This window comes from Prinia subflava, chromosome 1 (genome assembly GCF_021018805.1).
Source record: "Prinia subflava isolate CZ2003 ecotype Zambia chromosome 1, Cam_Psub_1.2, whole genome shotgun sequence".
Classification (NCBI taxonomy): domain Eukaryota; kingdom Metazoa; phylum Chordata; class Aves; order Passeriformes; family Cisticolidae; genus Prinia; species Prinia subflava.
Window position 1 is genome coordinate 98,640,789 of NC_086247.1, and position 12,210 is coordinate 98,652,998.

Consider the following 12,210-nt stretch of genomic DNA (forward strand, 5'->3'; position numbering starts at 1 on the left):
TCATTTTGTAGAGACACAGTCCAGCCTTCACCAGAAAGTCCCAAATCTGACCAGTCTGAAACTCACCGAGCTTGGCAGACCAGATAGCCTTCTGAATATTTTTATAAAACAATATAATTTAAATTAAAAAATAAATCACAAACCCCAAAACAAACAAACCCAAACCAACCAACCAACCAAAAACCCAAAAGCACACACAAAACTCCTACAAAACAAGTGTTTCCACCTCCTCCTTAGCATGAAACCCAGCAGGAGACCAGAGCCACTGCTTTCTACATTTTCACCCATGTATTTGTCCCTTGTGGTCTGACTTTGCAATTTAGGATGCACTGGACATACATCTCCCCCTGGTCTCTCTCCAGGCAGCAATTGCTCTGGTGTTTGAACTGTGCATGTGGGTGCTATGGAGAAAGGCAAAGTCATGTCAGGTTATGAGTGTGGAAGAGGGAGTTTGGCATCACATGATTATCATTGTGTCTGTGTTGCAGTGATGTCTAGTGCTTATATTAGAAAGATGAGGAAACAAATAAAAGAAAAAGATATATCTATCTATCTTCCTCTTCTGAACAGTTTCCTGCTGCCTATGAGGTCCCATTGCTTCCAGTGAATGACCAAGGCTACCACACTTCAAAATGTTCCTGAGTTCTTACTTTGATGTGGTTTTCCTATTTCAGCAAAATAGGGAGATATGGGCCAGTTAGGAGAGGGTTGGAGAGGGTGAAAAATTAAAATAAAATAAAATAAAATAAAATAAAATAGAAAAAGAAAAAGAAAAAGAAAAAGAAAAAGAAAAAGAAAAAGAAAAAGAAAAAGAAAAAGAAAAAGAAAAAGAAAAAGAAAAAGAAAAAGAAAAAGAAAAAGAAAAAGAAAAAGAAAAAGAAAAAGAAAAAGAAAAAGAAAAAGAAAAAGAAAAAGAGAAAAAGACATTCCCTGGGTCATCGATGATAGCATATTGAACTTACTTGAAGGACTCACATTGAATGCAGTGCAGTTTGCGTCAGTCCCCCTCATGCACCATGGAGGTTCTGTAGTCATTGGAACTCAGTATTATTTCATTAATCTATTAATGATTCAGTATTATTTAAATTAATCTATAAATGTTTGGTTGTGTTATTATTTATACATATTAGTAATAATGTATTATTATAATATTGCATTTGAAATAAGCTCACTTTTAATTCAAGACTATACAGCCCAGGTACAGTAAAAAAATTGTGATATGTGTTCAGTAACATATTTGGTGCTGTGCAACGATTCTGTAGAGTGCATTTGACTGTATTTTCTCTATTATTCTTAACATGCATTCACAGTAGACAGCAAAGCAGCAGTTATCGGGTATGCTGTGAATGCATATTAACAGCAGTACCTATTTGCATATCATGGATCCATAATACAAGATGCATAGTAAAATCCTTATGCAAAGTTATTATGCATGCACAGTAGAGGCTTTTTAAACCTTGATATCTCAGCTATTTTGTTTCTCCACAATTTATTTGAAAATATTAAAAAGGTCAAATGATGGATTAGGAACGTGTGAAACTGTAATATTACTCCTATAGAGGGAATCATTCAACACAAACTAATTTATTTTTGGTTTTAGTAGAAGTATAATAGTCATTCAAAAATGCATTTGAGTTGTTTAAAAAAATAGCCATCTACTTCAATAATAAAAAAGGATGGAGAAAATATTTTTACGTATTTTGGGCACTGTGTGATATAACTGAAATTTTTCTTGGTCCTTCCCTAAACACAGAAGTATTACAATGTCAACCTTTCCTTCAGTATCTCATGGTATTTTTAGTATGTATTGAAACTGTGTTGGTTGCTCTAGGACTTTTCATTTTTAGATTATCATGCATTTTTTAACACTGAAAATGCAAAATCTTTTAAAAGGTTGACAACCCCTAGAACCTTTAACAATATAAATCTTTATACATAAATTCTTATTCAGGATAATGGGATTCTACTCTCTCCTTTGTTACACAGATTGTAATATTTGCAGTAAGAATGAAGCAAATGCTATGAATTAGTACGGCACTTGCTCTTTTTGAACAGTTTCCCCTTAAGTTTTGACATCTTTGTCACATCAATAAATTTTCCTTAAAAAACAAAAACTAAAAAATAAAGCCTGCATTTTATAAAGAATGAGTTACCTGAATGTGTTTCTTCTTTAAAATAAACCAAAACAAAAAAAATTCTCAAGGTTTTGGGGTTGTTTTTTTTTTTAATGAAAGGCTGTAAAATCATTGGACACATACATATAGATGTATAAAACATGATCTTCCCACACATGTGTTGTTCTGTACTGAAGTCTTATTTTTTGTTCCTGTCTCTATTCAAAAAAATACCCCAACATATTTAAATGAAACTTTGTGAAAGAAAAAATAATTAGATGAGGGCTGAGAACATTAATGCCAAGGTTTGGACCAATGTGAATTAAAGCAGATGAATTATAAAACCTTCAGAACCAGGATTTATAATGGAAATGCTGACACGGACCTGTAACAATAGCAGCTCTGCCAGGGATTGTTTTAATACTAAAAGCATACTCAGCCACTCATTATTTTAATATAGAGATTGTTTAGTTACAAAAAAGCAGTGATACACAATAATAATGAAACCGAATTTTTTTAAAAAAATGTTTCTAAGGTAACACATCATTCCCCCTTGTAACTCTCTTGATATTGCTTATATGTGACATGCCACTCCTTAAATTTAAAAAAAAAATCAACAACACTAAACACAAACCCCTAACACATGAAGGTGGAGTTTGTCATAAGCTCCGTGGCAAGGCTGAGCTAAGAGTCTTTGTCAGCTTCATTTAACTGTCTTTTGCCAGCAGAAAGAGACAAAAGGGTTAAAAGAGGAAAAGCAGGGAGCACAGGAGAGGCAGCTGACAGAAGAAATAAGGACATGAAGAAAGGAGAAGCTAGGTATGAAAACAGATGAGCAGGGGGAGATTTTTAGGAGGTTTCCAAAGGGAATAACTCAGTTTTTAAAGAGATATTTGGGAAACATTCACAAAAAGACCAGGCAGACTGAGAAAATATGGCAGGGGCCAAACCCTTCGAGAATCCTAAGTTATACTTCTGAGTAGGTGCACCCCAGTGTCACTGCAACATGCCAGAGCAGGTCAGGGACCAGAAAGCCTTGCCACGTGCTTCAGAAAAAAAGGCATGATTTGTTAAACCTTCATGCTCTATGTCCAGTTTTGCATAAATGCCTCTTTTATTTTTGCAATGTCAAAAACCACCAAGGGATGTGAAGGAAGGATTTCTTACAGATGGCATGAGGTTTGCTCCTATTATTCTGTGCTCTGGGGCAACAAGCTGCACTCAAAAAAACCCACACCCCAAAATCACACCCAGCAGCATTACACAAAAACTACTTTTTGTGACCATGCTATGTGTTATAGCACTAGAATTACTTCCCCATTTTTGCCTTCCTTGCCTTGCCTTTTCTTTTTTGTCCCTGGGTACCAGGTGCACTGGAGGGACTCAGATCAATACAGGACAGTATTTCTCATATAAACAATGCCATATTAACAACCAGAGGGCAGCTGTACCTCTAGGCAGGATAAGTACCAAATTCTGGCATGTCTATCCATGCAGCTAGACTGCTAAAAAGAAGCAACTACAGTGGAAATGCACCTACTGTATGCGAAATGCTGGTGCAGAATTTTTTTTCTTTTTTTTTTTTTTCCTATCGGTCTAACCTTCTGTGTTGATACATGAATGCTGGTACCCACTTAGAGGGATGCCAGATGATCAGTGCAGAATGAAGGTCCCAGGAGAAAGGCTCACGTGGTTTTCTCTGCCCCGTGACGTCACTAGCAGATGGCATGGGTACCAGCTCTGGCAGTTGGCATCAATGTCACTTTTTAGAGATCAATGAGATAGTGCAGATATACACAGATCTAGACTCCAGCAGACGATGCGACATTCAGACTGAAAAGATTTGGAAGGCAAAAAATGAAAACTGATTGTTGAATGAAATAAAAAGCTAAGGTAATACAAATAAAGATATATTTCAATTGGTGTTGGGTGTGCATGCAAGTGTTTAAAGATACAGTATCGTCTTGTATTTTGTGTATGCTATTTGCTGTCTAATAACTCCTAACATTTTATTCTGCTGATGCAATTACAAACTTTCATTGCTTTTATGTAATACTGCAAGTGTGTAGACAATAGTTGATAGAGTTAGTCTTTGACTGGGGTTTTTGTTTAATTTTATTCTGTTAAAAAGTCCCTGCATTTACTTTGCTTGTCTCTTTGAAGTCCATGGGATACAAGCTTTTGCTGCTCCCAAACTGCAAACAAAAGCAAAGAAATTGGGAAAAGGAAATTATTTTTCCTTTCCAGGCTGGATTCTGAGCACACGTGCAGGATTACAGTCAGAATCTACAGACCGCTCCTGTCAGCTAAGAGCTGGAGGAAGACATCTGAGCCTCGCAGAACATAAACACTGCTATAGCGTGCAGGGAATTTTTCACCTCCCCCCCCAACCCCTATTGATGGGAAAGAAAAAAAAAAGGAGAAAAGAACAAGGAAAAAAGCAAATAGATTGATTCTAACTAAACAGATAATATCAAACAGATTTTTTGCTAGAAAAAGGGGGAAAAAGGGTAGGGGAATTTTATTTCCTAACTCTAATCTGAATACGTTTAGGGTTAAATATTTCTGATTTTTGTCTTAATATGAAATAAATATTATGTTATTTTAATACAAATAACTAGGAAAAATGCTTTGTTTTGAATTACATTACTAGCTGAGTGATTTGGGGGGCTATATTCCATTTTTTTCCTTCTCAGCCACTGTAACTTACAAAAGTTTAATATCTTGATACATAGGGGAAGAAATGTGGAGGGGGAAAACCCACAATTTTGAAGTATAAGTCAAAAAGTGATTTTAAAATATTTATCATCAGATAATAGAGATTTGCCACTTTTTCAATTTTAAAACTGCATTCCCTCTCCTCATTTTTCCACCCAGGGGAATTCGAATTAATGAAATTTCTATACTGCTATGTCATGTTTTGCATTTCTTTGAATTCCATGATGGTGAGAGTTTGAAGGGTTTGTTTAAAAATAAAATAAATAAGCAGGGAGCTAATTGTACATTTCAAATATAAATTTACTCCATAATTATCTGTGAGAAATATGGCTTTTCAGTTGCAGGGTCAAATGTTTCAAGTGATTTTAGAATTCTCAACAGCTATTTTTTTGTTAAAAGTGGGCATTTGCAACTGCCATTTTATTCCAAAGATATAGATTGAACATTTATACACACACACACTCTCTCTCTCTTACTCAGAGAGCTTACACACAGACACAAATAAGGTGCATGAGGCTGTCTGTGTGAGTCGGGAAACTTTTAAAATGGAAATATTTAAACATTGTGCTGGCATTCTTTCAGGTAACTTAAGATTATAGAACCATGTTAACACTACCATTTGATGAGTCTGTTGTAATGCCAGAATCCCAGATGTGTAGAAAGTTTCCCAGAGAAAGTGATGACCAAAAGCAAATGAAGAACCCAGAAAGCTTTTCAAAGCAGATCATCCTCCGAGGAAAGAATATTAAAAGATCTCCTGGAGAAGACACAGAAAAAGAAGAGGAGGAGGAGGAGAGAGAAGAGGAGGATGAGAATGGCTTGCCAAGGCGAAGGGGTCTTAGGAAAAAAAAGACGAGCAAGATAAGGATGGAAAGGATTAAATTCAGGCGTCAAGAAGCCAATGCTAGAGAGAGGAACCGTATGCACGGCCTTAACGATGCTCTGGACAATTTAAGGAAAGTGGTCCCTTGTTATTCTAAAACACAAAAACTGTCCAAAATAGAAACTTTAAGACTAGCCAAGAACTATATTTGGGCTCTTTCTGAAATACTGCGAATTGGCAAGAGACCTGACCTGCTCACCTTTGTCCAAAACTTGTGCAAGGGTCTGTCCCAGCCGACTACAAACTTGGTGGCGGGATGCCTGCAGCTGAATGCCAGAAGTTTCCTAATGGGCCAGGCAGGTGAAGGTGCCCATCATGCCCGCACACCCTATTCCACCTTCTATCCTCCCTACCACAGCCCGGAGCTCGGCACCCCCGCAGGGCATGGGACTGTTGACAACTCTAAGTCCATGAAACCGTACAATTACTGCAGCACTTACGAGTCCTTCTATGAAAGCACTTCCCCTGAGTGTGCCAGCCCACAGTTTGAAGGTCCCTTAAGTCCTCCCTCAATTAACTATAATGGGATATTTTCCCTGAAGCAAGAGGAAAGCTTGGACTATGGCAAAAATTACAATTACGGCATGCATTACTGTGCAGTGCCACCCAGGGGTCCCCTTGGGCAGAGCTCGATGTTCAGGTTGCCTACAGAGAGCCACTTCCCTTACGACTTACATCTGCGCAACCAGTCTCTCACCATACAAGATGAATTGAATGCAGTTTTTCATAATTAATGAGGAAAATTAAAATAAACAGTGGTCATTCACCTCCCCATCTAATTAAGAGCAAGCAGATGCTTGGGCACTGCATAATTGGGCACTGCACAATTCTATTTAAAATGTTTACTAGTTCCTAAAGTGTGTTTCAACTATTGTGAAGATTTTCTATGTATTAACAAACCCTTTTTTATCATAAGTATTTTTTTTGTCTGTAATCACTGTGAGAATATGTTTCCTCCCAGAGGTTTCCTCCCTCCTTTTTAACTTTTTATTTCCTATTTGTTTGATTTGTTGAGCAGTGTGTCTGAACAATATTACTGAAATAAAAGCGTACACACTGTGTAAAGTCAATGTCTATTTTGATTGTATAGTAATTATACAAATGCATGTTACTGAAATCAGATTAATAAAAATTATGTATTTATAATTGGTAGAAAATATATATTATGTATTCAAGGAGAACTGGATTAAAAGTATTAAGAACTTTAAAGTAATTATCCAGAACTGAGATGGGTTTGCAATATGCAGAGGTGAGAGGGCAGCAATATTGAAAGCTATGCAAAAAATTAAAGGCAAACAAACAAAAAACCAAAATCATTTTTGGTTTGTTGGTTTTTGGTAAACTAAGGAAAAACAGTGATTGTCATTGACATTATTCAGCCTGACTTTAGAGTGTTGCTGACAGGGGCCACATGATCATATTTAGATGTTGTCAAAAATTTGCCTCAGTTATTTTGACCAGATATAATTGGCATTTTTAATTTGTATTATGACTTCAGATGTAAAGGTTTGTTATAAAAATGTATAACTGTGGTTTCTCACTACGTACTTAAAATGCAATTAAAGATAGATGTTTCCACTTTTAAAATACATCTATTAGCTGTGATATTGTATTGTGTCTGGTATTTATTATTTCATAGTAGACAGCTGCTTTTGGTCTTGCCTACACACACCTTTCTTCCAGGACACTCATAATGCTCAAGTCTGGAGTTGGAAGTCAAGAATTATAAGGGTAAACCTCAGTGCTATTTTCAGAAGGATGTATTAGTGATACAGTAGATTCAAAATACCACATAAATATCTGTGTGCTAAATGAAACACAGGTTATGGGAAGAAAGTAACTTTATATCTCAATGAAATGCGAAATTTCAAATGAGGAAGGGCACTGAGCTAACACACAGGACACTAGCTGTTCCTACAGCTCTGGCTCGTGGGCTGGAGCATGAGAATGGTAAGAACTTCAGAGAAAAAGAATTCCTGGGCATTGCTAAACTTAGTGTTGACTGAAAAAACAGCACCAGTAAGCTACAGATGTGTATGCAACCCATACTATTTCAGCAGCTAAAGAGGTCTGCAGAGTCCTGCACACTTTAAAAGATCTGAGCTTAGCTGAGCCTCAGTTGTTTTCTAACCAGCTATAGGTATTTATCTGTAAGCTCATGAGTGACAAAACGAATGAACCATTGATCTAAAAGCCAACAGTCTTTAAACCTCTGAATGAGCAAGACCTCTTTATTATGATGGATAAACAGCAGCTGTCTGCATGCAAAAGTACTATGCTCTGAATGAGGAGGGAATACTTTTTTAAAAGCTGTATAAAAAATGCAAATTTCACATGCAAGTTGGAAGCTCCCAGCTGAATCACAGTCTGGGTCGTTAATGACACATCAATCTCAGAGCCTCACTTGAGTACACAGCTGGACAAAGAGGGGATGGGCCAATTTCTCCTGATAATTTTCCTAATGTCACATGCAAGACTTGTAAACATTCTGCCCTGCCAAGCATTGCAGCTCCCTCAGGACAACCATAGCCTGAAGTTCATCCCTTCTAAGACCAGGCTGCCCCCAAAGGAAAGGGGTAACACGTCCCAAAGTTTGTATCAGGGTCTAAACGCTTTCAGGTTTGCAGATGTAGAGGGACAAGCATCAGATTTTGTTCAACCAATATCCTCTCCAGGCACAAATATAACACCAAAATGGAGGCTTTTGGAGGAAAATCTTGGGCCAAATTTCAGGGATTTGTCTTAGGATCATCCTCCGTTTCCTCAGGGTCAGCCGTGGAAGGCATAGGCAGCTGTTTTCCACCTTGGATGAAAGGTGATGGTGATGACTATCAACTCAAAATCATCCCCAGGTGTTCTGCACTGAATATAGGAGGGATCTGGGAAAAAAGAAAACTCTAGAATAGATTACATTTGCTGTTCCTCAGAATTAGCTGATATTTGGCAAGGCATGGAAAAGTGTGGGGAAGAGACAGGGGACGAAGCCAGTCAATGAGGTAAAAGCCCACAATCTTGGACACAGATTCATGCACACCAAGAAATAATAATATATAACAAGGAGCTGTAGGCAAGAGGGCCCAGAAACAGGGGATCAATTGCATGGGGGAAATACCTCCACTGAGCATTAGCAGAAAACTTATCTAACCAATTTTACTAAGAGAAGCCTCTTCTAGGAGGCTGAAAGTTCACCAAGTACTTCAGTACTGCCTCGCTGCACAGGGGGAGGGCCTTTTTTTTGCATAAGTTAAGAGCGGTGTGAGGAGGCAGCTGTAAAGTCCTGCACCAAGGGAAAGAAATGCCTACCACAACACATCCAGCAGGAACCCAAGGGGTTTTCAGTCTTCAGGCTCTGTGATCTGGGGGTCTGCAACTCTGTGGCCCTATATTAACTCAATAACTCATGGGCCAGTTCCTGTTTCCCCTTTTGGCAGCAGAGACAAAGGAAAAGGGAAAAAAATTCCCTGCCAGTTTGGATCTTTCTTGCTCACTCCATGACAGATGGGGAGGCAGTTTGCAGCCAGATTCCCCCTCTGGTAGCTCAAGGCAAGAACCACGCTTGCTCAGGGCATTGCAAGTTGGAAAGTCACTCCACAATAAATAATGGAACAAGTAATAGGAAAATATTGAGATGGCATAAAAACCCTCCAACATTCTCTTTCTAGGAGAGTTTGGATTATTTAGAGATACGGAGGTAGGAGACTCCCCCGACAGCAGGCTCTCTTGCACACCTTCTTTTATGCACACAACAAACATTTCTGTGCTCCTTTGCTGGCCAGTCACAGAATAAAAAGGTGCTCCAAGCTCTGACATAATTTATACAAAAGTCTTTGAAGATGCCCTATTTTGAGGAAAAAATCTGAGTACTAATAAAGGTCCATTCCTTTAAAATCACAGGAACAAAAACCAATGGGCTTCTTAGTCATTATCTCCACGTTTCCTCCTTTCAATTCCTTTCATGCAGCAAAAAAACCTGCTCAGTTCTGAGTGTCTTGTTCTCTTCACTGTCTTCAGTTTCTTGAGGATAGAATTATGTAAAAGACTAACTGCTTCAGAAAAATTAGGTGAGAAATTTCTATTATTCTGTACCCTTTGGCACAAAAATATTGAAACCTTCTGTCCCTTTTAGAGATGGGAACCCCAAAGCTGGCAGAAGAAGAGCTATTCCATTTATGGCTTTGTTACACAGTGGAACTCTTTGCCATTTATTATTGCTCAGAGTAACATTTTAGTGCGATTTTTAAAAAAAACACTGTGGTTTTTTATGGTATTGGAAACATACTAATTATTTAAGAATGGCTGTACTGGTTCAGGTTAATCATCCATCTGACCTAATACCCATTTTTAATATGACAGCATAAAAAAAGTTGTCCAAATGTGTCAAACCGGGCAGGAATTTTTTTTTTTCCTAATGAAAGTACAGGAAAATAAACTAAACATAATGTTCCAGTCTTGTTGAAGACAGAGATGTGCCTGAATTTGAAAAAGGGCCAGGAGGCGTAACAGTGTGCTGTAGTGTTAGCACCCTTTCCTCTGCAACACTGCAGTAATCTCTGAGTAGGATATACTGGGTAGTACTAGGTGGTACCACTTAACCCCATGTCAAGAAAAACCTCCCCTAGAGTACAATTTAGAACCAGTGGCCCAAGCCCCAGTCCTACAAATCCCAGGGAGACCACAAAGAGAGAGGGAGGGGCAGTTTTGCCAGACCTCAGTGGAGATCTCAAACCTTCTCTGAATTACAGTAGGGATACCCTTGTTTTAGGACACATCCTGACTATGGTGCCTTTGGGACTATCTGCATTTTCTCATTCTATAGCTATTTCTACAAAGATTTTTAAAATGTATGGAGATTGCACAAGCACAAATATGATGGGAATTTTTTTCTATACTAGCAATTCCCTCTCCCATTTTTCATCCCTACTTTATTCTTCTTTCTCTGCCTTGCCTATAGGGCTCTCAAATGGCAGCAATTAAGTGAAATGCCATCAATAAAGATGAATGAAATCCCAGTGTAATACATGGCAAAATCTTTCCTTGCAAAAGCAAAAATTAAAGTCTTTGCATGGTTTTGCTTATCAGATTAAGTGAATCTAGTTTAACTATGGTTATTTTTTATAGTCACAAGGTCAAAGCAGGTTTAATCCTAGTACCAAAATCCTTCAGCCTTTGATGTATTAGTAAGCAGATACAGAGTTGCTTTAGGCTGAATTGCCAGGAAAAGCATCATCCTTTACAAAAATTCAGCAATTTTCAAATTAAGAAGAAATTAACGAAAAAACCAAGCCTCAGTAATCTGGCTGTGGGTCTGACCCAGAGCTGAACCATGGCAGCAGGTTTTGATTTTGCTCTGGAGAGACACAGATCAGCATGGTGAACAGCTGGCACTGTGCCACTTCAGAATCTCGAGGGCAGACCTGTCATATCTCACTGATACAAATCTAACTACAGTACACAGGGCTGCCATGCAGAATCACACTCCCAAGCCTTCTGCACCACACAATTAGACCAGAGCAAATAATCTCACAAAATTTTTCTATGCTATGCCAAAAGGATATGTTTTCCTGCAGAGTTTTCTCGCTCATCTAAGAGGATTTGAAAGAATGAGCTAGGAAAAGGGAAAGGCAAATTTGCAAGCAAAAGTGCTCTGGGGGGAAATATCCAGGGGTTTTTTGTTGTTTTTGTTTTAGGTTTTTTTGTTGTTGTGGGGTTTGGGGGTTTTTTTGTGTGTGGGTTTTTTTTTCGTAATGCCTACAGTGTGGACTCCCTACGACTCACAACTGGCTTTGAATTGGCAACAGCTGCAAAGGTTGTTACCTTTGAATGGTAAAGAGATTTCCTCCCCCTACTTCCCCAAAACATCATTTTCTGTTGACTATTTCTTTGTCATTTGCTCCTTACACTTGCACATTTATCCCTATAACTGCATTACTTGTAAAATTTATTTCTATTCCTGCATGGCTTAATTCTACACCATATATATAGAACATATCTGTTTGTAGCTGAAAATCTGCACTACTTCAGGAGTGCAGATTGGTAAAAAAATATTTCCTGGAAAAAAGCTTACGATTATTTGTTTTTGTAGGATATTCAGTATATTCTCATATTCACCCCAGTCTTGTGGACATTGTACTTTCTGATACTCTGGGGTTTTTTTTACGCTTCTGTAGAATATTGCTAAGCAGGTCTGGGGGTTTTTCCCCCTCTCAGTGTTTTTTTTATTCTTATTGATTAGTATAGAAAATAGCATTTTTGAAACAGATAACATTTCCTGATCTGTAAGAATGCCCACGTGTAAAATGTTGTTAATTCTGAAGTGCTTGAACATTCTATTTGCAAATGCAAAATCTAATAATCCACTGAATTGGAGGTCCTTGCACAGATACAGAATATAGGCTAAATACAGATTATATCATAAATTTTGTACTCTTGAAAGCAGGAAGATTAGGACTTGGGTCCACTCTTGTTCTGTTGGAATTCAGCAGATACCAGATTGGA

At 37.9% G+C, this 12,210-nt stretch overlaps 1 protein-coding gene across 1 annotated transcript; it reads left to right on the forward strand.

Annotated features, from left to right (window-relative positions):
- The first annotated feature begins 5,435 nt into the window (after positions 1 to 5,435).
- NEUROD6 (neuronal differentiation 6) lies at positions 5,436 to 6,449 on the forward strand. Its single transcript, XM_063420282.1, has one exon. The coding sequence runs from the start codon at positions 5,436 to 5,438 to the stop codon at positions 6,447 to 6,449; it is 1,014 nt and encodes a 337-aa protein (XP_063276352.1).
- Positions 6,450 to 12,210: the final 5,761 nt, after the last annotated feature.